Source organism: Peromyscus leucopus, chromosome 12 (assembly GCF_004664715.2).
Source record: "Peromyscus leucopus breed LL Stock chromosome 12, UCI_PerLeu_2.1, whole genome shotgun sequence".
NCBI lineage: Eukaryota > Metazoa > Chordata > Mammalia > Rodentia > Cricetidae > Peromyscus > Peromyscus leucopus.
Window position 1 is genome coordinate 58,853,671 of NC_051073.1, and position 27,351 is coordinate 58,881,021.

Sequence of the window (27,351 nt, forward strand, 5' to 3'; positions counted from 1 at the left end):
GTGTTTGTCTGGATGACATGTCTGTCTATTGGTGAAGGTGGATATTGAAGTCTCCCTCTATCAGTATGTGAAGATTAATACATGATTTAAGCTGTAATAGTTTCTTTTAAGAACTTGAGTGCCCTTGTGTTTGATACATAGATGTTAAGATTTGCAATGTTCCCTTGGAGGATTTTTCCTGTGATGAGTGAGCAATGTCCTTCTCTATCTCTTCTAGTTCATTTTGCTTTGAAGTCTGTTTCATCAGATATCAAAATGGCTACACCAGCTTGCTTCCTAAGTCCATTGCTTAGAATACCCTTCTCTATCCTTTAACCTGAGATGATATCTATCCTTGATGTAAGGTTTGTGTATTGGATGCAGCAGAAGAATGAATCCTATTTTCCTATCTGTTAGTCTGTGCCTTATTATTGAGGAATTTAGACCACTGATGTTGAGAGATATCAATAAGAAGTATTTGTTAATTCCTGTTATTTTATTGTGGTGTGGTGGTGGCAGCAGCGGTGGTGGTGTGTGTGTTTACCCTCTAAATTTGCTGGTCTGGGATTATTTATTCCTTGTGTTTTCTTGGGTGTAGTTAACCTATTCAGGTTTGAATTTTCCTTCTAGTGCCTTCTGTAGGGCTGGATTTGTAGATATATATTGTTTAAATTTGTTTATCTTGGAATGTCTTGTTTTCTTCATCTATTGTGATTGAATGTTTTGCTGACTGCCATCTATGTTCTCTTAGTCTATAGAACATGTATCCAGGTTCTTCTAGGTTTTAGAGTCTCCACTGAGAAGTCAAGTGTTATTTGAATACAATTGTCTTCATATATGACTTGTTCTTTTTTCTTTGAAGCTTTTAATACTCTTTCTTTGTTCTATATGTTTAGTGTTTTGATTATGTGATGGGGAATTTCCCTTCTGGTCCAGTCTACTTAGTGTTCTGTAAGCTTCTTGTACCTTGATAGGCATCTTGTACCTTGAAGGCATCTCCTTCTTTAGGTTAGGGAAAATTTCTTCTATGATTTTGTTAAAAATATTTTCTGTGCCTTTGATCTAAGTTTCTTCTCCTTCCTTTATTCCTATTACTCTTAGATTTGGTCTTTTCATAGTGTCCCAGATTTTCTATATGTTCTGTTTCAGTTTTTTTAGATTTAACATTTTCTTTGCTTGAGCTATCCATTTCTTCTATCATGTCTTCAGAGTCTGAGATTCTCTCTTCAATCTCTTGAATTCTGTTGGTGAGGCTTATCTCTAAGGTTCCTGTTCACATTCCCAAATATTTCATTTCCAGATCTCCCTCATTTTATTTTACTTTATTTATTCTCTCTGTACTTTTAGATCTTGAACTGTTTGATTAATTGCCTCCCACTGTTCATTTATGTTTTCTTAGATTTTTTAAGAGATTTATTAATTTCCTCTTTAAGAACCTCTATCATATTTACAAAGGCTGTTTTAAGATCTTCGTCTCATGCTTCAGCAATGCTGTAATACTCAGGGCCTGCTGTGGTAGGATTGTTGGGCTTTAGTGGAGACATATTGTCCTGGCTTGTTAGTGATTGTGTTTTTACACTGATGTTTATACATCTGGGTTTGGGGAAATTGTAATTCTGGGTGATGATATCTAGTTTTGTCTTTGTGGGGTGAGTGTTTTGTTCCTCGGTTTCTGTTGCCCTCTCTGGTTCTTAGGAGAGTGTGGTAGCTGTGTGTTGCCTGGTAGAAAATTCTTCCAGGATCCTGTTAGATATGGCCACTGGAGGTTCCAGGTAAAATGTGGTTCTAGGTATTGAGAGCTGACACTTAGAAATGGGGTTGGACTAGGAAGGGAGCTGAGGGGGTCCAAAGAAGGGAGGAAGCAGGGTCTTCCACCCATATCTGCTAGTCCCCTAGGAATGGGGACAGAGATTGGAGAGATGCCACAGCAGGCAGTCTGCTACAGAGCTGGAGATGAGACTGGAGGGCCGGATTTGGAGGAATGGAGGGAGAGGTGAAAGATCTGCTGTGAGCCTACCTGCTTAGCTGGCAGGAATGACGTGGGGGTTCTCAGGGGATGCCTGCTGGAGTTGGAGGCTAGAATAAAGCAATGAGTCTGCAGACAGAAGTTGAGGGGAAGATCTGCGTGATCCACTGGAGATGACATCAGAGAAGAGAGGAGCTCCACTAAAGGGCTGGGGGTAAGACTGGGGATTGGACTTGGAGGAGAGGAGGAAGAAGTAAAAATTTTCAGGTATTGTACCTGCTTCCCTGAATGGAGTGAGAATTTTTCTGTTTCCTTTTGCTTTTGCCTTTGACCCAAGTTACTTTAAATGAATTTATAGCATTGAGTAGCAGTATTACTTTATTTCTTGTGTTCCTATTTATATTCTGCTTACTTTACCTGCCAAGAACTGAAAATCAGTAAATTAAAATGACAATACATTTGTTGCTTTTCTTTCTACCTGCTATTTTTATTTCTCAGAGTATTTTTTACTTACTACGTCATATTTTATATGTTGATATTTGGAAAGCATGTCCACATTTAAAGTATAACTTTTAGCAGTCAGTGGTATTTTTTACTTTACGTTTTATGTTCTTTACCTAAGTTTTACCTATATTATCAATACCATAACTCGTGTGTTTCTAATTTCAAATATTTTGGAATGCCTTAACCCTAACTCTTCTGTCTAAACGTTTTTCTGGATTATACTACATAAGCTTTACAGTGCTTATATCTTAAAAATCTCAGCCAGATTCATTTAACAAATAAATATACCAGTTGAAAACTCCCAGTTGAAACAGAACATGTATAACCTTACCCTGACCTCCACAACAGCATCTACTGTTCTCCTTTCTCTGTGTATTATGACTTGTATGTGTTTATTAACATAAATCAGAATTGTGGTACTTTGAGATGAATGAAATCATACAATATTTACTTTTCTTGTTTGTCTGTCCTCTCCCTCACCTCTCTTTCTCCCTCTCCCCTCTATGGGTGTATCTTATCCATCTCAATTACAGAATGATATTTTTGCTATGTAATATCTCATTATATGAACATGCCTCAGTTTAATGTTACAGAACATTTGGTGCTTTGGGGCTTATATAAATGAGCCGATATGACTATCTGCTACCTTTTTAATGCAAATGTCGACTCATTTCTGTTGCATACAGGTCTAGAAGTAGAACTGGGGGAATGTCAATTATGCAAATGTGCAGATTTAGTAATATACTACCAAAGAATTTTCTAAAGTAGTTGTACCAATTTACTTCCACTTAAAGTGCTCAAAGGGTCTGTTCTTTCATATACTTCCTGATATTCATTGCTAAAGGCAATTAATTTTAAAAATTATAGTCATTTTGAAGTATATATAGTATTATTTCATTGTAGGCTTAAATTGGATTGCACATCTCTAATGTCTGATGATTTTGAAAATGTACCTACTATTTATCCTCTTTTATAAGACATTTAATTCTTTTCTACATTTTTTTAATTAATTTCTTATGTGTTTGTGTGGTGCTGGACAGATGTCTTTTACTGCATGTATATGGTACAAAATATCTTGTTCCTTCTCTGTGGTTTTCCCTTTAACTTTTTTAAAGTCAGTGCTGGTTCTAATATAATTCAACTTGACAATGTTTTATTTTATTGGAGTACTTATGAGTTTTTGTTTAAAGAAAATCTTTGCCCACTCTATGAGCATGAAGCAACTTTTAATACTATCATCTAGAAGCTTATTGTTTTATATTCCACTTTTAACTTCCATGTGGAATTTGTTCTGTATATAATATGAGGAAGGAGCTGTTTAGCTATCCAACTGATAAGTGAGATATATTTGGAAACTACCTTTTCCTTCCCTGCACAGAAGTGGAGGTTTTGCTATAAATCAGTGGTCTTTATGTTGTGTGTGTGTGTGTGTGTGTGTGTGTGTGTGTGTGTGTGTGTGCGTGTAGGCTTTATCTTTCATTCTAAATATAATATACCACTTTTTCAGACCATACTGTTTTAATTAATATAGCTTCATAAATACTGATGATAGTTTCTCTAAATTTTTGGCCCCATTTCAGGATTGTTTTATATATTCTAATTTTTTTAACTTTTGGGAATAATTTATTATAATATATAAGCATGTTTACATTGTTATTACAATTCCACTACTTATTGATCAATCAGGTATAATTTACATGTTTAATAATATTGAATTTCCCCTTTGTATTACACATTTGTATGTGGGTTTTTTAACTCAGTAATGATTTTTAATTTTCATTGTAGAAGTATTGTTCATCTTTCATTAGATTTCTTTTGTATTTGATTTTTCAGTTATTATAAATGTCATTTAATTTCTAGACATTTGTGACCAGAATACAAAGACATAATATGTACAAATTACATTTGCATCCAATAACTTGTTAAATTTACAAATTCTAATAGTTCATAAATTCTTTTAGATTATCTACATATTTAATTACATTCCCAGTGAAAATGGCATTTCTATTTCTTCTTCTAAAGAAAGTTGTTGCCTAAGGCCTTCCTATAGTATTGCATAGATGTGATGTTAGTAACATCTTTGTTTCTAACCTCAGGGATAAGGCCTTAAAAATGTGTGATAACTGCTGAAAGGTTTTGGTGAGCATCCTACCTGTATCCCTCTTCCTGTAGTGTTTATTATTTTATGAGAGTTAGGGCACCTCTGAAAACTCCACTGCACTGCTATTCTTAGGGTAACCTCAAAGGGCTTGCGTGCAGTGCAATCCAGTAGATTACTTCAAAGCAGGACAGTTTTGTCTACCTCTGTGTTTTGTTTTTTGGAGGTAAAATTATGTATTATGATGGAATTCATTTATCACTTCCATGCTAATAATGCCAGTTAAGTGCATCTTCCCAAATGGGATAGATATAGAATTTTCCCTATGAAAAAATTTTAGATATTTTTCTCAGTAGTTATCCCCCACAAACAATATTACTGGAGGATCTTAGACTTCCCCCCAATTAAATCTTCTAAAATCAGGTGAAAATATCGTATGTAAGTCTATTGAAATAAGATAAACTAGAACTAAGGGAAGCCAGTAATCATTTTTATATAGTTTTTCTTTGTTCTCAGAGTCTCTTATACCCTAATAAGCTACAAATAACAGAGATGAAGGTTCGGACTATGAAGTATGTCCTTGAGGTAATGAAAGAGAACGGAATGTAGACTGGGAGTTGTAGAATCCAGTGAGCCAACTGGAATCTGATGTTCTCAGCATTCAAGAGAACATAATGTTCTCATATTAGTTATTCATTTACTAAACTCTTTAACCAGTATTTTCAGTTTCCACAGTTAGACATTAGGCTACCCACTGAAGAAAATTTAAGAACAGAAAATAAACATACTTCATCACAATAAAACCAGAGTCCATTTGCAGAAACAAGTATTAAATTAATAATGTTAAAATTAATACTTTTTAAAGCTATGAAACGCATTTGCATTCAACAGGTAATGTTGTGTGATTTGTATTCTGTATAAGCTCATCTTCCATGAGGGTTGGATGGGTCCTAATATTCAGTCCTACCCCCAGTTGCCTGACAGAACCATAATTTTCTAAAGAAAACTTTTCAGGACAAAGAGTTGAAAACTCATCAAACCTTTCATTTTGGGGTTATATCATCTCAAGAATATAGACCTTTTTTTCAAATCCTGTGCCCAGAAGATCATCCTCTTCTATGCTCCAATCGGGTCCCAGACTCCTTCTGTTTCTATTATTTCCACAAACCTTACAATTCCTATTTCCCAAAGTTTACAAAAAACTTAATATGCAAACAAGTCCATTGAAAGCTACAGTGACAGATGTTTATTTTATTAAGCATATCTTTATTAAAACATCAGAGAAGTGGTGTCATAAAATAGTCAAGAATAGAGTGGCCAACTCTGTCTCTTCTCAGGCTTGGGCTTGATCTAGATTCAGTGGCCCAGATTTAGTTTTTCTTCTGGTAAATTTTGTGTACCTAATATCCAACTGCATCTTCAAAGAAACTTTATTTTCCCTCCTATAATATATACATACGTACATATATAGGTATGTATATACATAACCATATTTATGTTAAATAAAGGCACAAAATTGGGCTGGGAAGATGCTCAGTGAATAAAAATAGTAAAAAATCGCTTGTCACACAATCATGAGTACTGTAGGTCAGCTCCCCAGTGCCTACATACATGTCAGATAGTATGGCAGTCTGCTTGTAGCCCTAGCACTTGAGAGGCAGAGATAAAGGATTCCTGGAACAGGCTGGCTAGCTAGAGTTGCTGCATCAACAAGCTCTGGATTCAAATAAGAAGCCCTGCCTCAATATATAAGGTGGAGAGTGATCTAGGAAGGTATTTGACACCTCCCTCTGATCTCTCCATGCATACACACACACGCACGCACACACTCCAGCCAGCCCAGCGCACAGACCTCTGTGCAGTCAGTAGGAAATTGATCTTTAAGAAATATTCTTAGTTCACTTGGGCTGAGAAATTATATGCCAATAGTCTTGTATTCCCTTCCTTTAGGACTTGCTACCAGAACTCCTGAGGCAGCACCAGGCTTTTATAGGAATGAAATGCCAGCTGTGAGACAAAGGAATCAAGTACACCACTTGCCAGGTGAAGGTGAAAATCTTTTCTATGAATAAACGAAAGACGTGTTTCTTCCCAATTTGCTTCACATTTCAAAACTTGGTTTTGGTTTGTTGTGCTGAAAGCACAGGTCAAAACATGGCAAATACAGACATGTTACTGGAAGCATTTATTCAAACAGAAACACTTATATCACATTATAAAAGTAGAGATTCCTAAGACTTTTGTCTTATCTTGAAATGTTCCATAGAATTTTGATACTTTTTAAAAACCATACAGATGAATAACCTCACGAAGCCTATAAGAAAGTAGGACAGGACAAACAGGAAATTTAAATACCCCCCCCCAACTATTGAGATTTTATTATAGAATCACCCATTAGCCTTTATAATCCAATGAGTTGATTTCTGTAGCCAGCAACAACCACTGATGATCACAAGGACTCTATCAAAGAATTGCCACTTCACAAAGTTTTCCTGAAGAATTGTCCTGCACAGGTTTCATCATCACAATACTATGCAGAGGCCTTAAAACCCAAAACTGCTCATTGGGACCCAAATAAACTCAAATACAGGCTTTATACCCTTCTTAAGTTAGTCATTCATTAAAAAGTGAACATGGCCAGATTTGTAACTCTAAGGAGTTACTAATATTATAGATCTCAAGTAAGATCAGTAGCCAAGGAAGATAAAAGTATTTGTGAAAGCTTTATAGACAGTAGTTTCCACATACCCTTTTCTGGTGAGAAAAGTAAAGTTCAGAATGTTTCAAAGGAAAGGGGTAAATTTTCAATTTACCTAAGCTATTTCCCTCCAGTGTTCATTCATTAAATGAGAAAGCCCATGTGACATTTATAAAATAATTACTATTAAAACTATATGACCTAGAAATGAGAAAGAGTAGTTGAGTTATAAAGAGACTATATTTAACAAAAATATTAAAAAAGAACTTGAGAAATATACCTTTCTTGAAATAGTAGAAGAAAATATTTTACTACATAAATTCTAGGGAAAGTCTATTTTGAAAATTACTTTATTTTTATAATTCATGTAATTAATGTAATTATTAAACTTGTTTGTTAAAAAACTGTAATTTCTATTTTATAGTACTTGAGCACAAATAAGGTATTTTTGTCCTGATAGCTTGCTTTGAGTTTTACAACAACCCTGTGAGGTTGCTGAGGGCAAAAGTTCTTGAACTCACTCCAGTGTACCTTGTGAGCAACAACTTAGCTCACGTCTAGCTCAGCAAGACTCACACACAGGCTTTTGATTACTTGGCCTAGATTCAATGGTCACAAATCATTGACCTCCTATTGTAAAAGGTTTAAAAAAATAGGTTGAAAACCGAGGTATCTCTGGAAATTTATCATTTGAGATATATATTAAATTAATCAGAAATGAAGTATCATACTTGATGAAGACGTATATGAAATTGATAGTCATTAAGTAACATTGTCTAAATAGAAATATAATGTATAATATAAGGTTATAGCAAGACATTTTTATGCCAAGGCAAATTCTAATGGCAATAACTCTCTGCCCACTGTATCTTAGCCTCTTCTGGGGGGGGGGTAAATATAGAATACAGACCTTTCATGGCATAGTGACCCCAAAATGTTTCTGCTTTTAATTTTGCCCATAAACAAATCTGGTGTATTGGTTTTCTCAGTTTGTGGGTTAGGACAAGGGAAATTCAATTGCCATACTCAACCAGTCAATTCATCAATAAATATGTAAGTACACTGATAAACATTGCAAACATTTTCATCAAAACAACTTCTATTTTAAATGAGTGTCAGATTTATGTTTCCTAGATGTCTAGAACATACAGGTAGTGTTTTCTATGTCAAGAAGATCGTGCCGCTCAGTTTAAAGGGCATGACTTTAAAATCATAAAAAGTCACCTTATCCAGGCACTTTCTATCACTGCATTAGCTAATATCTTAGCTTTAAAGGTTTATTTATGTCCAGAACATAGGTGCGCCACAGTATATGCCGTTTCTCTTTACAAACACAGGAGCAAGTATCCATGGCCTAAGGGGAGCAAGTTAGTTCCCCTTGACCATTCTGGGCTTGCAAATGCTCACCGTGGCTTAGCCATAACATGTTCAAAATCTTTCACTAGAAATCAAAATCTAGTTGTGCAAGAAACAGCTGAGCAGCAGACTTGAATTGGAAACTTCTAACGTATTTCTTTATGGTATACATTATCATTAAAGCCATGGTAGCCATTAACACTTTGATTTGGAGTTTAACCTGTTGATAAATTGTTGATTTAAGCTGGGCAGTGATGGTGCATGCCTTTACTCCCAGCACTCAGGGAGGCATAGGCAGGCAGATTTCTGTGAGTTCGAGGCCAGTCTGGTCTACAGAGCGAGATCCAGGACAGGCTCCAAAACTACACAGAGAAACCCTGTCTCGGGGGGGGGGGGGGGGGGAGTTGTTGATTCAGCTAGAGAAAGGAGGATATGGCTGACATTTATTTGAAGTCATTACAGATTTCTGATGAACCACATTGCACTATCCACTGACTTTGAACTGAAGGAAGAATTAGCAAAAGGACCTTTATAGGTGATTAAAGGACATGCTATAATCAATACACATGAAGACAACTAAGCAAAAGCATATTTTAACATTTAAAATTCTGTTCATATTTAAGGGCTGAGTGTATTATCTCATTCTGGCACAAGCTGTGATAAACTCAAATTGATTTATTTGCCTTGTCATTAAAATTAAAACTAAATTTAGGAAGCATGAATAATAACAGTTTTGCAAAAGTTTATAATCTGCTGATGTGACCTTTAAGCCTGAATTTATAAATGCATTTTGCCATAAGCAAGTCCTTTTACTTATTTATATCATTATTGTTCTCTCATAACGATCCTACTTAAAAGAAATTTAGGTAAATCAGCCAGAACATAGCTCAATTGACCGACTGCTTACATAGCATGCATGAATCCCTGAGTTCAGTCCCCAGCACAACACAGACTAGGTGTGCGGGTGCATGCCTGCTATGGCAGCATTCAGGAAACACAACAGGAAGGATCCCGAATAGAAGCTCATGCTCAGCTTTTGAGGCCAGCAGGACTATATGAGAAACTGTCTCAAATGAAATAAAAATGAAACCTAAGTTGACAGCTATGATTTAGTAAGTAGGGATTGAGTAAACTGTGGGGATGCTTTCCTTGGCATTTTATTTCTCTTATGTCAGATGTACTGAGGTATAATTAAAAGAATAAAATTTAACTTTGTAGTGTATAATTCTATGAATTCTCTTGCCTTTGTTCTTATTTCCAAAAAGTATGCCACCTCATATTAAGAAAAACAATAATTCCCTGATAATTTGCCCAAAGCCAAACAGGACTAGGTCATAAGAAGTCAAATGGAGCTGGTTCTATAGCTCAGAAGTAACAGGGGTTGAGCTCTTACCTAGCATGCATGAGGCTGTTTCATTCCTGGGAGAGAGGGAGGAAGAGGAGATCAAACTGTAATCTTGTTGAAATAATATTTCCTGACCCAGCTAAGTTATCTATCATATTGTTTTCTGTATGAATTTCTGTAGACCAGTTGAGTAGCTCTTCCAAAACGAATCTGTTCTGGGTGAGACTGTGCAATATGAACAATGTGACCTAGCATATTTTAATAGTGAATAAGTCATTATGGGCCAAGTGTGTGATGCCACTCTTAAAAAGACATTGATGTTTTAGAAAGCACTAGCCTGTTGTAGAAAAAAAAACCCAAAAAACAAAAAATGTCAAAATTATATACTTCTAATACTCATAATAAGGATACATTGCACTCATTTAAAAATGGTTAGTCAAACATTATGAGATAAGAAATTTAATCAAAAGAGCCAAAAATATTAACTTGAAAAAAATCTAATGATAACTAATTTTAAGATCTAGTGAAGTCACACACACACACACACACACACACACACACACACACGTTTTATATATTGTGTGTGTGTGTGTGTGTGTGTGTGTGTGTGTGTGTGTGTGTGTGTGTGTGTCTAGTTTAGTAACTAAGAACTACCGGGCTTCTCTTTAATTTACATGGAAATTCAAATGCACTGCAGATAATGCAGTGGAAGTGACCTGGTTGCTATCATGAAGGGTTGATGTAGATGTAACCAACGGTCATGAAGGGGCTCTGGGGGCTCTACTTTCGGAGAAGTAGGAGCACCGCAGGAAGGGTAAGGTTTTTGCTCTGAGCTCTGAGCTCTGACCTCTGACCTCTTGGCTTTCTCTTTTACATTGGTTCTGTGTTTCTTATTTAATAAGACGGTTGGTTACATCTACAGGTTTATAACATTGTTTCTCAAAACATGATCTGCCAATATTTGGACTTCAAAGTTATTTGTAAAATATCTTAAAATACAAAGTTCTGCTACCCTGAGTCTCTTCCTGTGTTTTAAAATTCAATATATGAGATGAGGAATGTTTCACACGCTTCATTGTTTCAAACTCAGACCACTGATGGTTTTTTGTAAGAGTTTATTCTTGAAGAGAAGGAAATTCTATTGCAGTTCCAGCAGCTTATCAGAGAATTACTCAAACAGATGAAGTGGGAAGAACTTTGTAGAAATACGTGTGACGGTGAGGGCATCAGCTTGAACAGCTCTCCATGTCCTTAAACCAGGGCTCTTGAGTCTTCCTCTGTGCTGGTCTACCAGGTAGTGAGAAGATTCAACTCCATTTTCTACCTTTGGCTGATGTTATAAAATGAAAGCGTAATGTGTATTTTAGCTTAATTGGAAATACAAAGGGAGAAATTATAGAGCTGCATGAACATGGTCACATTGCATAAATTACATTTTATTCAAACCCAATCTACTCTGCTGTGCCATCTACCAGCTGTCTTGGTTTGCACCTCTTGAGTAACTGATTCCTGCTCTCACGTGCCAGATCTAAAAGCACTTGGAAAAAACTCACTGTCACTTTAGACACTAAGTATGAATAAGCACTCTAAATATACTTCTTAATATTATTTGCCTCTTATTCTCTGATGCTTGAATGTGTTCACCTAATCTGCTTAGCTGTCATTAGGGTAATCTATCTCCAGCCCAATGTCTGAGATACCTTGACAGGTAAATAGTAGTTTGTTCACAGGAAAGCTGAAGAATATTGCATATATTGAATAATGCATAATAGCAGAGGCCTGTTATTAGCATTGCTGTTAGGGAAGTTCCTTCATCAGTTCCTCATCTAGTCACTCTTCCCCTTTCCAAGCAGCACAATTGAGGAAATGATTGGTGAAAATAGTCCTAGGTTTCTGGTGAGAAGTAGTCTACAAGAGGGTCAGGAAGGTAGGTGGTAAGCTAGGTAGGAGCTGAGATTCCCAAACACTTAAGCAGATCTGAAAGCCAAAGTTAAATGCTAGAATATCCGTGGTGGGGTATCGTAAGAAGAATGATGGGGAGAGGGGCCAGGGATGTGGCTCAGTTAGCAGAGTGCTTACCAAGCATGCATGAAGACTTGATTCCATCTCCAGTACCATATAAACCAAGTATGTAATGCACTTCTGTAATCCTAACATTGGGTGGTGGAGACAAGAGAATCATAATTTCATCCTCAAATGCTTAGTGAGTTTGAAGCCAGTTTAAACTTTATGAGCAAGCCCTGCCTGTAGGAAAAATAAGCGAAACCAAAGAATAGTAGGGAATGTGGATCTGTCACTGTAGTAATTTTTCTGCTGTATGATCCTAGACTTTTTAAACCTGGCTGGGATTGTAAGCCTTTTTTAAAGAATCAATGTAATCTTTGAGATAGACAGAGACAAACAGGGAGGGAGGGGGGAAGAAGGGAGGGAAGAAAGGAGGAGGGAGGATGCAGATGTGTTAAAGAGCCTATTTAAAATCAAGATAGAAACAATATAAAGGATTAAATAAGAAATCCTTACCTCTTCAATCTGTCTGAGTTATGAAATAACTCTTCTGAAGTACCATTATGTGATCGATTTGAATGCATTAATAATAAACTCAAAGTAACCAATAATATGTGGGTGTCACATTAAGGACTGAAATGAAAGCACTTCCCCTTGGTGCCGTTTAACCAAGACTAAGCCTGAATTCAAATCTTCTACTTGACTCTCCCTATGTCTTCCATCCTCTTGTCTGTCTGTTGTATGAATCTGCCCCTGTGCCTGTGTCTCCTGTGTGTAGCTGTGTGTGTTTATCTGTGTCTGCCTGTGTCTATGTTTGTCTGTAGCAAAAAGCTTTGCTCTTTTAGTTTTTGTACCATATAGAAAGCATCACAGGGATAAGAATGAAGGATACTTTACAAATACCTTTAACAGAATTTTACAAGGGGTTAAGTCACAAACTCCAAATGTCCCAGATATTGTGAAAAAAAATCAAGGGAGTCTGCTTAAGGGGTATAGGGAGTTTATTAGAACATAAATTGGAGAAAACAACTCACTAAACAGAATAGGCAAATCGTCACAGGTGCTGGAAGACTGAGGTCCTGTCCCACACTGCTCCTGCCACCTGAGTCAGTCGGCACCACCCAAGCCCACAAGATGGAGAAGAGGGCCAGGCATACATGTCCCTCAGCTTAAGCTAGTCCCGAGGTCACGCCCTAGGGGCTGGTGTGGATCATAGGTGGAACAAGTACCCACTACACAATACTATGAATATCATTGTTTATCAAACAACATCTTTATGTTACTTTCATCACTTACAGTGGATATTCATTTTATGACTGACTTCAGTCTGTATTTGCTGTTTTAAGCAAATGATTATCACAAAACCACATGCATACTCTGGATTATCATAAAACCACATTCACTAGCATAAAACCACATACTCTGGGTCAGGGCATAAAAGAGCACGTAACTTAAGATTACAACTACCCATTAGCTGAGGTTGTAGAAGCTGATTACATGAGAAATCCAAGGCAAATAGGATTGGTTGTTACCTTGTTCTCTAAAAGGCAGGTTAAACAGTCTGAGTATATAGTAGGGTAACAACTTAAGTGTTAAGTGATGTTAGGGTATATTATTAATTTTGTATGTGAGGTCCTGCAAAATCTCCAGTCATTGGAATGTAAGAGATATTTTCATAATACTGCATCACCATTATTATGTGGGGGTTTTTGTTTGTTATGTTTTGATATAAATAACATCTTCTGTTTGTATTGGTGATTATAATACCAAATTATTAAAAATCTGATTTTATTTCTTCTCAGTCTTTTGGTTTTTCGAGACAGGGTTTCTCTGTGTAGTTTTAGGACCTGTCCTGGATATTATTCTGTAGACCAGACTGGCCTCGAACTCACAGAGATCCACCTGGTTCTGCCTCCCAAGTGCTGGGATTAAAGGTATGCGCCACGGCCGCCAGGGTCTTCTTAGTCTTTATAAAGTGATATGAAAATGTATTTTCACAGGAACAAAAGCATGCTGCTTTTATCAAAGTTGATATTTGCTTTTATGTAATATAGCTTGGCTTATTATAGTCAGGAGTCTATAGCAACTGGGTCAAATCCTAACATAGAAATTTGTGTAACTTGTGAAATATGAGTGGATCTTACATCTTTAGATTGTTGAAGTAAAATTTTAAAAAGTAATATTTCAGAACACAAGAAAAAATATATTTAAGGTACAGAAAGACAATTTACTGAGTAAAGATGATTGCTGCCAAGCCTGATAATTTGATAAACTTCCATTATGCATAACAATGATAAAAGTAAAAACCGATCAACACTGTTTTTAAATCAAAAGAAGAAAATTCTGTTATGTGTGATATAATCAATATACTGCCCATGGTAGATGAAATAACATTGATACTGGTAACTAGGATGTTGAAGTTGCATATTTGAAAATGAACTAAATTAGATTATTTTAAATCAAGTTAGTTATAAAACTTAGTGTTTTTACTTGTATTGTTGTGCACAGTGTAAGTTTATACATTCGTTGCAATGTTATATGTTAAATATGTCTGAAATTAATTTTTGGTAGTTTCCTACTAAGAAATTACTTAATCACACCTTGTATAATAAACTGTATAAATATTCACTTAATTATTTTCTTAAAAACAAATGTTTTCCTCATGTTTCTGTTTGACTATTTAAAGTTTGCAACTGAATGGCAACCCAACTAACATTGGAACAATGTTTCTGTTCCCATAAACGCATAGTAAATGTACTTTTCAGGATGCTACTGACTATACTGTGAAACATACTGCCCTCCACACTCCTTTTTTATTTCATATAATTAACAACTGCCTTTTTCCTTTTTCTGTTTTTTCAGTCAAAGGATCAAGAAAGTTAAGTCTGCCAACAGATCTTAAGGCTGATCTTGGTACGGTAGGCAAAAGCCAACAACTTTAAGTTTTCTTACATTCATTTGGCTGAACATTTTTACCAACCAATTCATAAATGACATAATCTTCCTAGATAGCCATATTTAATAGTTTCCCAAAAAAGGCTTTCGTAAAAATCACCATAGAGTTCTGTTGGCAGCATTCAACATTATGTTTGTTAATAATCATTTTACAAAATTACATATTTTAAGTCATTACACATCAAGGTATGTAATGTTTCTTGTTTTCTTTTCATCACAAAAATGTTTTAAAATATTTGTCCCATATGTAGACTTTATGACTGCAATCTTGTGATGGGTATTCTTCTGTAGTTCTTCTCCCTATTGTATATGTTGATGTTGCTTAAAATTAACACTATTTTAACCAAACAAATCTGGTACAAAATAAAATGGAGTTCTGGTTCTAGTTTTGTTTCGGTTTGGTTTGGTTTTTTTTGTGTGTTTTGTTAGTTTTGTTTTGTTGTTAGGAACATTGTAGATAATTTGATTCAAGGAGATTGCTTTTTTTTTTTTGTAGTGGTCATAGGCTTAGTTATTAAATCTTACATTGAAATATACTTCCATAGATGGGCCTTTACACTTCTTTCAGCATTTGTATCTGCTTGTTCACATTTGAGACTTGGTTTTGCTTTTTGAAACCTTATTAAATAATCTCTATTTTAATTTCCTTTACTATGACACAAAGCTATAGCATGAAATCCAACCAAGGTCATGGTTAAAACAGACAATCTACCATTGCCTTTGTGCTGTTCTTCAGGTGTAAAAACTGCTTTATATTGTCCGCTTTTTACTTTTTTAGCTCTTTAAGATTGTTATTATTAATATTCCCAATCTTTTTTTCTCTTCTGAAAGCAGAAACTAAGACTATTGCTGCCAACTGGTAGAATTTAAAGTCCATGACATTTTGAAGGTCGGTAGAATTCTATACTAAATGTATCTGGCCTTGAGCTTTTGTTTAGTTGGGAGATTTTCAATTCTGCCTCTCTTTCAGTAGGGGTTATGGGTCTATTCAAATTATTTTCTTCATATTGACTTAACTTCAACAGATCATATATATCAAGAAATTCACCCATATCTTTTAGGTCTTCCAGTTTGGCAGGATGTAGCTTTTTAAAGTATGTTCTTATGTTTTTCTGAATTTCCTCAGTGTCTGTTACAGCATCTTCCTTTTCTTCTCTCATTTTATTAATTTGGATCATCTTTCCCTTTCTTTTAATTGACTTGGCTAAAGGATTGTCAATGCTGTGAAGTTTTTCAAAGAACCAACTCTTGGATTCACTGACTTTTTTCATTTCTATTTCATTAATTTTGACCCTGAGACTGATTATTCCTTCCCATCTACACTTTTAGATGTTCTTTCTATTTTTCTAAAGCTTTCAAGTGTGTCATTAAGTTATTAAAATGAGATCTCTCCAGTTTGAATTTGTTTGCTTGTTTATAATGTTTATAATCAGTACTTAATGTTATGAGTGTTCCTCTTAGAACTGTCTTTATTGTCCTATAGATTTGTTTATTGTGTTTCTATCTTTATTAAATTCTAGAAAGTTTTTAATTTCCTTCTTGATTTCTGCCTGGACCCAATTTCCATTCAATAATGAATTGTTCAGCTTGCATGAATTTGTGTACTTTCTACTCTCTCTATTATTGTTGGGATCCAGCTTTACTTAGGATATCATAGTAACACAGGATTCAGGACATTAGTTCAAGTTTTCTATATAGTTGAAACTTGCTTTGTGTCCTAATAGGTGGCCAATTTTGGAGAAAGTTCCCTTAGCTACTGAGAAGAAAGTGATTTCTTTGGTATTTGAATGGAATGTTCTATAGATATCTGTTAAGACAATTTAATTTATGATATTATTTAAATTCAGAGTTTCTCTATTTAGTTTTTGTCTGGATGACCTGTCTGTTGGTGATGGTGGGGTATTGAAGTCACCCACTATCAGTGTGTTCGTATCAGTATGTGATTTTAAATAGTGTTTTTATAAAAATTAGGTGCCTTGTGTTTGGTGTGTAAAATTTTAAGCAAAGACCTACTACACTCAAATTTGCTTTCTGGCTTCTACATACTTACACTATGGCACACTTGCACCCACACTCACATGTGAATGTACATATACACAAACAACCATTCTTCATACACACAAAAAATATAATAAATAGAAAGGGGTATAAAGAAGTGAAATTACATTAATTTCACTTTTCATAAGTTTACTGATGATGAAAATTAATTATTTCAACTAATCTTCTAAGATTTCCCTCCCTCCCAGAGAACAAGACTGCTACTGTTGGCAGTATACATAATCCTTTTGTGTTTTTTATTCAACTATGAAAATGGCTGGTAGATATTAAGCCAATTCATTATTTGTTCCTCAGTTTGGATTGGCATCCAAGTAATGTTTTAAGCAGGACATTTCTAGATACATTTTTTAAAGTTGATGTAAAAAAAAACAACCAGTATGTCCAGGAGTACAAGATACCCTTTGATTGACTGATGTTAGAGCTTAGTGACACTGAAAACTAAGTTCCAGGCTCAATTTCTTTGTCAAATGAGAGTTCTCTCTGTTGTGTAAACTGTAAGCACACCCTGTCCACACTTAATAACTCCAATAGCATGCAGGCGCAAACTTAAAATGATTCTTGCCGCTTTGGAAGTGAATCATCTGGTTCAGAGAATAGCATTGTTGGAACTATTGACCATCAGCTTTACAGTTATGGTGTTTACCTTATCTCCAGAAGAGGCATTCCAAAGCAGAGCTCCAAGCACAGCATATGAGCCATGGGATAATTCCACAAGATTGACAAGGGTACCACACTTAAGACATAAGGTAGGCAAGAGTAGCTGCTTCTTTTTCCCATCATGACAATCAAAGGAGCCACAATCTAAGCCATGATAGCTAAGAGTTCAAGCCCTATGTCCAAGATATTCAAAGAATGTAAATCTGACTGAAGCTCTGTGACATAACATGAGAATTTCTACTGCTCACACCTCTGTTCTATATGATAGTAGGAAAGACAGCTGCAAAGACAGATATATACTGTGCAAATACCATTTGAATTTTATTTTGTTTGAATGTGATTGATTAAAGTGATCAATTTTAAAAGCAGCCATCTATTTAAATTCTTTAATTTATTTACTTCCTTTTATTGTTTTATTCTCTTCTAGACCAACACGTCATTGTACGCAGTTTATTATAGAAAATAGTTATAGTTAAGAGAAGTGCAGTATTCAGTTATCTCCTCTAACTCTTGTTACTGATTACAGATCTGTTAGATTGTTTATATCAATTCTATTTTAATTTTGGTTGGTCACATGTATCTAAAAATTTATCTAGCTTCTTATAATATGGAGTTTCCAAATATTCCCTAATAATCCTGTGTGGAATCTGTTGTAATGTCTCAAATTGCTTTTCAATTTCATTATCTGGGGTCTTCCAACCTTTAGGTAGTTTGGCTAATGGTTTGTCAATCTTATTTAGCATTTTGAAGAACAAACTCCTTATTTCATTGAAATTCAGTCTTGATCTTTATTCTTTCTTTCCATCTACTATTTTGGGTTTGGCCTCTTCTTGGTTATCATTAAGAAGCTCATCATTAAGTTATTTATTTGTGATGCCTCTGGGCTTTTATTTTTAATGCAAGCTTTTACAGTTATAAAATACAATGTTGATTGTATTCCACAAATTTTGTTATATTGTGTTTTTATTTTCATTCAGTTCCAGGAGTTTTTCATTTCTTTCATGATTGCTTTGACAATCAGTTCACCTTTTTATAGTAGCTAAATTCCCCACAACTTTGTCTATATTCTGTAGCTTACCTTGCTCTTAACTTCTTGTTTAAGGTTATTTATCAGATAGGATATAAGAAATTATTTCAGCTTTATTCTACGTACTAAGACTTGCATTGTGAACTACAATATTGTCCATTTAAGAAAAAAACTGTCATGGGCCACTGACAAGAATGCATAGTCTGCAAGATGTGGATGTAATCTTCTGCAGATGCCTGTTAAGTCCATTTTCACTAAATGTTGTGATCTCTTATTTTTCTTTATTAATTTGTTTTGGTTTGGATAACCTGTGCATTGGTTGAAAATGTGGTATTACAGCTATCCAGTATTACTGTATGAAGGTCAACCAGCATACCAGTAGTACTTACTTTGATGAAATTAAATGTTCCAACATTCAGGGCATGTATATTCAGAATTGTAATATGTGTAGTGACTTTCTGTATCTCTTCTAATTAATTTTTATTTGGAGCTATTTTGTTAGAAATTGAAATTGCTACATTTGCTAGCTTTCTGTTTCCATTATCTTGGAGTTTCTTTTTCCATTCTTTTATTCTAAGGCTTTGTTTCCTTTACAGTGAGATGTATTTCTTGCAGTCAACACAGAAGAGGATCTTGTTTTGAATTTAGTACCTCCCTCCCTCTCTCCTCCCTCCTCTCTCCCTCCTCCTTTCTTTCTTTCTAAAGGAAAAAGAGATAGTTTATTCTAGAGCTATTTTGACTAACCATAGCCTTGGAACACAGATTTAGGTTACCCTAAATTCCATGTTTAAACATGGAAGCAATTTCATATAGTTTTACAGAACATGAGAAAGTCGTAAATCAAAGCAAGTTTGAAGTATATTTGTGGGTACACCAGAGAGGCAGATACATTGAGGTGAGGTATGCTTTTCTATAGGCTCAATATGCTGATGGCATTCTTAGTTTTTGGTTTGGTAGAATCTAATTGCCTGCTAAGTCAGTAGATTCTAAAAGGCTTTTATTTATTGTTATAAGATGTTAGTTAGTTCAGACAGAGGTAGGAATGGGAGGCAATTTAGCCTAAGATAGGATAATTAGCCTCTGGACCTGAAGCATTCCAATCTCTCCATGGTACTGAAATTCTAATCAGCCAATAAGTCCCTAGACAAAAATTCTTTCAGGAATTTTCATTCACAACCAAATCCAGCTCCTTTTCAGAAGTTATTGTTCACAGTTCTTCCTGTTGGCCAAGCACCACATTTTATGCATGTGGGGTCACATATTATTTATTAGATTATTAGGGTCCCTTATAACTAGGAAGTTCATTCCTATGATCCGATGTAGATGAAGCTGAGAAGTGAGCAGGACAGCAGTTTTAGGAGAGAAGACTAGCTGGAAAAGGCCATTAAGAAAGAAACACCTGGGCTGGAAATATGGGTTGATGGTTAAGAACACTGGCTGCTCTTCCAGAGGTCCTGAGTTTAATTCCCAGGAACCACACGGTGGCTCACAACCATCTGTAATGAGATCTGGTGCCCTCTTCTGGCCTGCAGGCAGACATGCAGACAGAACACTGTAAATAAATAAATAAATATTTTTTTAAAAAAGAAAGAAGCACTTACTGGTCTTGGTTTTAATGAAGTTATAAATAAAAATATAATGCCTTTTCATTGATCATACATTTTTTGTTTTGACTAGTTGCTTTAAAATAATACCTGAAAGACTTAAATTTTCTCATTGTCTTTAGGAATATATACATATATTCTCATTATTCAATATAATTTAGATAAAACAAAATTCTGGTCCTTCAATTAAACTTTAACTCCATTTACTCTAGTTAGAAATACCCAAAGTATTGGGTTAATTCTTTTTTCCAAATTATACAAAGGCATCAATATCTAATAACAATATTCATAATGTCTTACTTTAAGTACTGGTGTTTCTTGATTTAATTAGTATCTAAAATGTTCTGTAGTGCAATTAGAAGAAATTAAAAAATAAGCAATATTTAGTAATAAAAAAGAGAGAGAAAGTACTACAGTACTTCTTTAAAAGTTTTTTTTTTGATGACAAAGACAATTCATCAAATGCAAATAACTATAAATACAAGGGGAATTATGTAGTCAATCTCATAAATTGTAGTCATCTTAGATATTTGCTCTATCTATAATCTTTAGGCCAACCTGTGTTGTTGATTACTCAACTTTAGAAATAGTAATCTGTTACCTCAAGTACAGAGGCCATAGAAAATAATTCAGACCCAAATCTTTGTGTTTGCTTCAAGTTCACTGCGTTCCATTAAAAGAGCCATTTCCATTTCTCTAAGTTTTCCCATTCTGGTTTGCTATCAGGTCTGTTTCTAGGACCCTATTCACTGAGATCATGGATTTCCAAAACCTCTTGATATTTTTTGTCTAGGCATTGAAAGTTAGTTATTTCAGACATTTTATTCTGCCTTTGTTTCTCCCTGTTTTTCAGGAAATTCTAGGCAGGCTGCTTATTTTCTCTATGCCTATAGTCTTATTTCATGACAGGATGGCATCTGGGCCTAAATGGAACAAGAGTCTGGTCTTGGTCTATTGTCACTATCTCAGTTTTATGGCCAACCAAAAAACACCAAGGTTTGTCCCCAAATACACCTTGGTGTATTGTTCAGAATGTAAGAGAAAATCACCTACGAAGAGTAATCTAGCCCAACAAATGTCTCCATGGGGTCATGATAGGCCCAAAGACTTCTCTACACAATTAATGTCTAAGGTCAGGCACTTCAGATTCTGCCTGGCTATGCTCAGTTGCCATACATGGATCAACACCAGGTTTCTGTGCCATAGCATGCCCACAGCATTTTCTCAGTTGAAGTTTCCTCTTCCTAGATGACCAGGGCTTGTGTCGGGTTAACAGAAAACTAATCAACATATTACCCGTTGCTGAGGTAGACTTGTGGGCAAAGATCACTGCAAATAATCACGGGTGCTGCTGGCTGGAATGAAAAGCAGACAGACAATGGTTGCTTACTTTCCTCTAGCCCTGGAGTCATTTCAGAAATTCCAATCTGCAGACAGTACTAAGGAGCAAAACTGTTATTATCAGCTAACGGTTCTGTTTTATTGGTATAGCACCAACTTGATGGCAGTCTTAACCCTGTTACCTTGCCCTACCCACCAGTGAATGGAGTCTTCTACCATACAATGCTGCCCAAGGTTGAAGTAGTGATGTGAAAAGAATCCCTTAGCTATCTATCCTGATGCTAAATGAGTCATAACAGAGTATCATCATCATAAGAACCTGTACAGTCTCAGGGGTCCACCAAGACCATGCCCTGCCTGGCAGTGATAGAGGGTAAAATACGAGTCTTTCCTAATGGAGTATAGGTGTTTGCCCAATACCAAGGCAGTTAGAGCTGTGTTTATGAGCACTTGCCAAAAGCTGAGTTCTCCCAGTTTAGGGATGGTGAGCACAGCCCCAAAGACAATTTACGCTGATGTTAAACTGGATTACACCTGAGTCTCCTATCTGTTGAGTCTGCAGTCTCAGGGGAAAGGTGGATGTCCTTGGCTCATTCTAAGGCTGGAAATGACAGAGTAAAATCACAGTTTATCCCATCAGTCTTTGCCTTATGGTTGTCTATAAGCTTGGTTTGTGAGCTCTAATCTGCCTACAGGTCTTTTACTCTTACCAGATACTGAATTGCATACCAAACATGGCACTAGGTTCTAAACAAAGCCCTGTGCTACTTTTGTCTCTGTGGATGGAGACGTGCTGGTTCCAGTCTGTGTTGCAAGTTGGAGGAAGGTGGTAGAGGAAGATAGCCATTTTCTAATATAGTATTAGTTGTTCAGTCTACAAGTTTTGTCTGGTGCTGTGGTTGAGCAATATCTTGCTCATTATTGGACTTCTCCATTGCAGGCCTGGGACTAGGAGTCAAATCTAAGGCCTTGGCTTAATTCTGCCTCCTACCCTAAAGGAAATAGCTTCTTTCTCTAGGCTGCACAGCTTAGAGGTGGGAGGCAAGGAGAGCAATGTGAGAATCAACCATATTCTCTTTTCACTCTTTTACACTAATGGTTCAATTTACTATATTTTTTTACTTTTTCAGTAGTTTCCTTAAAATTTATGACATACCTTTACAACTAATCCAAATTCTCTTTTAGCTAGCACCATACTGCTTTACTAAGTGTGTGTCATATAACATCTATTCCTTATATCATTCTCATTCACTTCACTTGCCCATATGCTATTCTGAACACTTTATAAAAGTTAATATGGATATAGAATTCTTTTAAAATAAAAGTAAAAATGTCTTTCTAAAAAATTTTACTGGAAAAAGTCTGAAGCATCTTTAAAGAATACTGGAAAATTGTAAAGACTAACATGTAATAGTGTCTAGAACCTAAAGAGAAAATATTAATCAGTAGAAACTGACATAGAAATTACAGGTAGGCTAGGATTAGTGAACCTCTATTTAAATATACTGCAGAGAAAGATAAAGGTCCAGAGATGTCAAAAGGAAACATAAAATTATAAAAAGACCTAAATCAAATTTTAGAGATAAAAAATATTTTCTTTGAGATGATAAATGCACTAAATGGGCTTGATAAAAAGAACCGATACTCATAAGGACAGCATTAATGAACTCAAAAATTTACTGTTTAGAATGAAATTCTGTGCACCTAACACATATGCTGTAAGAATTCTAAAAGAAAAGAATGGGGAGGGGCTAAATGACATTTGAATAAATAATGCTGAACAATTTCCTAATTTGATAAACAATAAAAATCCACAGTTTCAAGAGGCATAATAAACCCCCAGCATGAGAAATATAGAGAAAATTGTATGAAGTGCATCATAATTGAAATTCTTTAAAAGCCAATTAGCCAGAGGTACAGGAGATGACATTTTCATATGTCAAAAAGCAAAAACAGGAATAAAGCAGATTTTTCCACAGAAAATGAAAGCTGGGAGATAGTAGAAGAGTATGTTCAAGTTACTGAAGGGAAAACATTCAACCTAAAATTTTATAACCAATAGGAATATTATTCAAAATGAAAGTGAAATAAATGCTTTCGTTGGGTATAAAAAAGCTAAAGTCATGTATGGTGGCACACGTATATAACATTTCCAACAATTGAAAAGGAAAGCCAAAATACCACAAGCTTGAGGGCAGCCTGAGCAACACACACACACACACAACACACACACACACACACACACACACACACACACACACACACACACACCTGAAAGAATCCAACACTCAAAAACCCAGATGTCAGAAAAAGGAAAACAATACCAAGACAAATCTCAACATATCCAGAAAATGAAGAAGACTAAAAATGGTAAATTCTAGTAAGTTCAAAATATTAATGTTTTAAAGTCTCTTTAAAAGATAATTAAGAACTGGGAAAATCCAAAATATTCATTAAAAGATAAATAATTAAATAGTGGCATACGCAGAGAATGGAATATTCCCCAGAAATGAAAATAAATAACTGCTTGATACACACAACAAGAAGGAACCTTGACTAACCATGATGAGTGAAAGAAGCCAAGCAAAACCAGATAAAAACTGGTTCTGGGTTAGCCTAGGTAGTGAACAATATGACAGTGAATGACTTTGTTGATAGCTAGATTTGCTTTTCTTTTGATTTACACCGTTTTATTAACATATTAACATCCAAGTTGACTGTCTGAGCTATGTCTAATTTTTTTCCTCTTTTATATCAATTCTTATCTATGTAGACCATCTACCGTGGATTAAAAAAGAGAAAGTATGCTGGGCATGGTGGATAAGCCATAGGCCCTAAAGCAAGGTACCATGTCTGTGGAGAGAGCAGGGTTTTTCTGATGCTGTGTGAAGATGGGGGTATTGTTGTAAAATTATATATCTAAAGCAGTTGCCATTTTTTTTTGAGACAGGTTTCTCTTTGTAGCTTTTGGAGCCTATCCTGGAACTCACTCTGTAGACCAGGCTGGCCTCAAACTCACAGAGATCCACCTGCCTCTGCCTTCCGAGTGCTGGGATTAAAGGCGTGCACCACCGCCGCCACCACCTGGCTTGCAGTTGCCATTACAGTTTCCCAACTCACTGGATTGGTGATGCCAACTGTAGCCCCTTCTGTTTCTCCTTTTTGTGATGGAAGGAGGAACAGAACTCTTGACTTCCTCTTCAGTGTCCAGCTCTTCGTTACTTCTGCCTTTTAGCTGAGATTTCTGAATTTCTATTCAAGATGAAAAATGCTTTGATTCCAAGGTGACAAAATGTCAGTGGACTTCATCAGCTTTTCAAGCACTACTACATATATTTTCAAAAGTATCACCCTCAAATATTTTAGCTTACTCTATAATCCGGTGTTTAAGCATATATATCAATTTGAAAAAACAGTTTAGATTCTTGTCTGATGGGAAATCTCATTTTTATGTTCATTTTTCTCATTTATAATGTCATAATAATAATAAATTATCTTGCAGGATTATTTGAAAATTAAATGAGATAATACACACACATATACACACAATGCCCACCATCTAAATATTGATAAATGTTAACTCTCATTTTAAAAATTAATATAAAAATTTCTAGTACACTAAAATGGTGAAAAATAATTCCTGCCTTAAGTAGCTGCAAAGCGACCCGGGAAATGTGCAATTTTAGTTTTAAAACTGTGCAATACAGAAAGGCTATAATTGATCATCAGTTCCACATGTTCAACATTGCTTGTAGGCGTTTCCACGTAGCACTACCTCAAGGAAGGCCAGTGCAGAATGCTCCATAATGCATTCTTTATATTGCAGAACTATGAATGATATTTCAAGTGCAATTTATTAACTTTAAGCAAAATAAGAAAATCTACCCATGCTAAATAAGCTTCTTACCATTAAGGTCTACTCTAGCCCAAGTTTTTAAAGTGATACCCTAACTTTCACAGACATTTGATGACCATTTTATATATAAATAATTTTATGCTCTGAAATGAGAAATAATTTTATTCATTGTCTATTGCAGTCCTCTGTGTAGGACAAGTATTCCAAAAAATTACAGAAACTGCATGGTAATAATATTCTAAATTTACAGAAGAAACCATAGTATGAAGACATCAGTAAGGCAGAACTAATTAGTGTCAGAACTGGAATTTGCATGAAGGCATCCTGACTTCAAACCAGTGTCCTAAAGTCCTGTTCTCAAGTGCATAGTATGATGCTGTTGTTCTATATCTGAAACTCCAAGTAAAGAACAGACTTCCAAAACTTACATAAATTGGATCTGTTCAAATAATGTGACAAAAATACAATATTAAAATTTATTTCATATTGCCATTCAACAACATATTAAATACATAGTAGGTGTACACAGCACATTTCAAGCAATGATAATTAAATTATGAAAGTGTGTCCTATGCATAATAAGTATTTTGATTTTTTTATAACCTGAAATTGTAACTAAATCTTAAAATAACAAGAAACTAGTCATATGCAAATGGGTTGGAAGAAGAGGAATTCTTGTTCCTCCGTTTTTTAACCTATGCCTTTGGATTTCCTCATCTGAAGAGTTAATTATGATATTTATTCTGCCTTCTTCCTCTTGGTACAGACCATGTAAATGGACACTGCACAAGTCCAACCTCTCAGAGTTGCAGTTCTGGAAAACGTCTTTCCAGTGCTGACGTTTCAAAAGTAAATCGCTGGGGTCCTGGAAGACCACCATTTAGAAAGGCACAGTCAGCTGCTTGCATGGAGATTTCTTTACCAGTTACAACTGAAGGTAGGATACACATGTCAATTTTTGTGAGTACAGTTAAAAACTTGCTTTATCATGGTAACAGGTGCGGGAGACAAGAAATGGAAGTTACATTTAAAAGATGATAAAAAACTACATGACATTGAAAAACTGAGATCCTGTTGGGCTGTGGCCCTAACTCCAATTCTATTCCCCACTCCACCTCCTTCTTTATCTCTAAACAAAGAAAAAAAAATGATTCCACTGTAGCTAGGCTGTACAAGAGGAGATAATCTGTAACTGCAACCTTAATTCCCTCTACTGTCAAATGAATATAACCAAGTTTAAAAAGACACATTTTTAAATTTTAAAGTTTAGAATTTTAGCTGGGTCTGGTGGCACAGGCCTGTAATCCCAGCTGCTGGGAGGCTGAGGCAGGAGGATTGCAACTTCAAGACATGCCTGAGTTACAGAGGGGGCTCAAGGCCAGTCTGGACCATTTACCAAGACCCTGTCTCAAAGAATAAAGTATGAAAGGGTCTGGGGATATAATTCAGTGGCTGAGCACTTACCCAGTCTGCGTGAGGTCCAGAATATATCCCCAGTGCCACAAAAATTAATAAATAATAAATACATAAATAAATAAAGTTTATAATCTTTGTAAATTGTTAAAGGAAGGATTGTTTCCTTTTTATAAAATAAATATGAGGATGGAGAGTCAAATGAAAGAGGGAAAAGTCAAGAATGTTTAGAGAAGGAAAGGAAACAGAAGCTTTTAAATTTCCTTGTATTCTCTTGGTCATAAAGATTCTAGGAGAAGGGGGAAATAATAGAAAGATTTGGCTATAGTAACTCTATACTAGCCTTTAAATTTTCAAACAACAATCTATTATTGTTCTTCAAAAATGTTTTTAATGAATTCATTACTCAGTTGTTGTTTAGCATTATGCCATACTAAATCTGGTCAGTAGACATGGAAATAACTACATTATATTTCTAATAGGTGTTTGT

General features: G+C 35.4%; 1 protein-coding gene across 14 annotated transcripts in view; it reads left to right on the forward strand.

The window, feature by feature from the left end:
• The window catches only part of Stxbp5l (syntaxin binding protein 5 like), a 246,753-nt gene that overhangs the window by 196,530 nt on the left and 22,872 nt on the right, over window positions 1–27,351 (forward strand). For 4 of the 14 annotated variants that reach the window (XM_037209769.1, XM_028895003.2, XM_037209770.1 and 1 more), the window contains 3 exons: window positions 6,498–6,590; window positions 14,813–14,863; window positions 26,215–26,385. The exons of 2 other annotated variants lie outside the window; for them this stretch is intronic. In XM_037209769.1, coding sequence (XP_037065664.1) covers window positions 6,498–6,590; window positions 14,813–14,863; window positions 26,215–26,385 — 315 coding nt within the window. Of the gene's footprint in view, window positions 1–6,497; window positions 6,597–14,812; window positions 14,864–26,214; window positions 26,386–27,351 lie in introns of all 14 variants that reach the window. 8 more of the 14 variants (XM_028895010.2, XM_028895007.2, XM_028895011.2 and 5 more) reach the window with 5 other exon arrangements.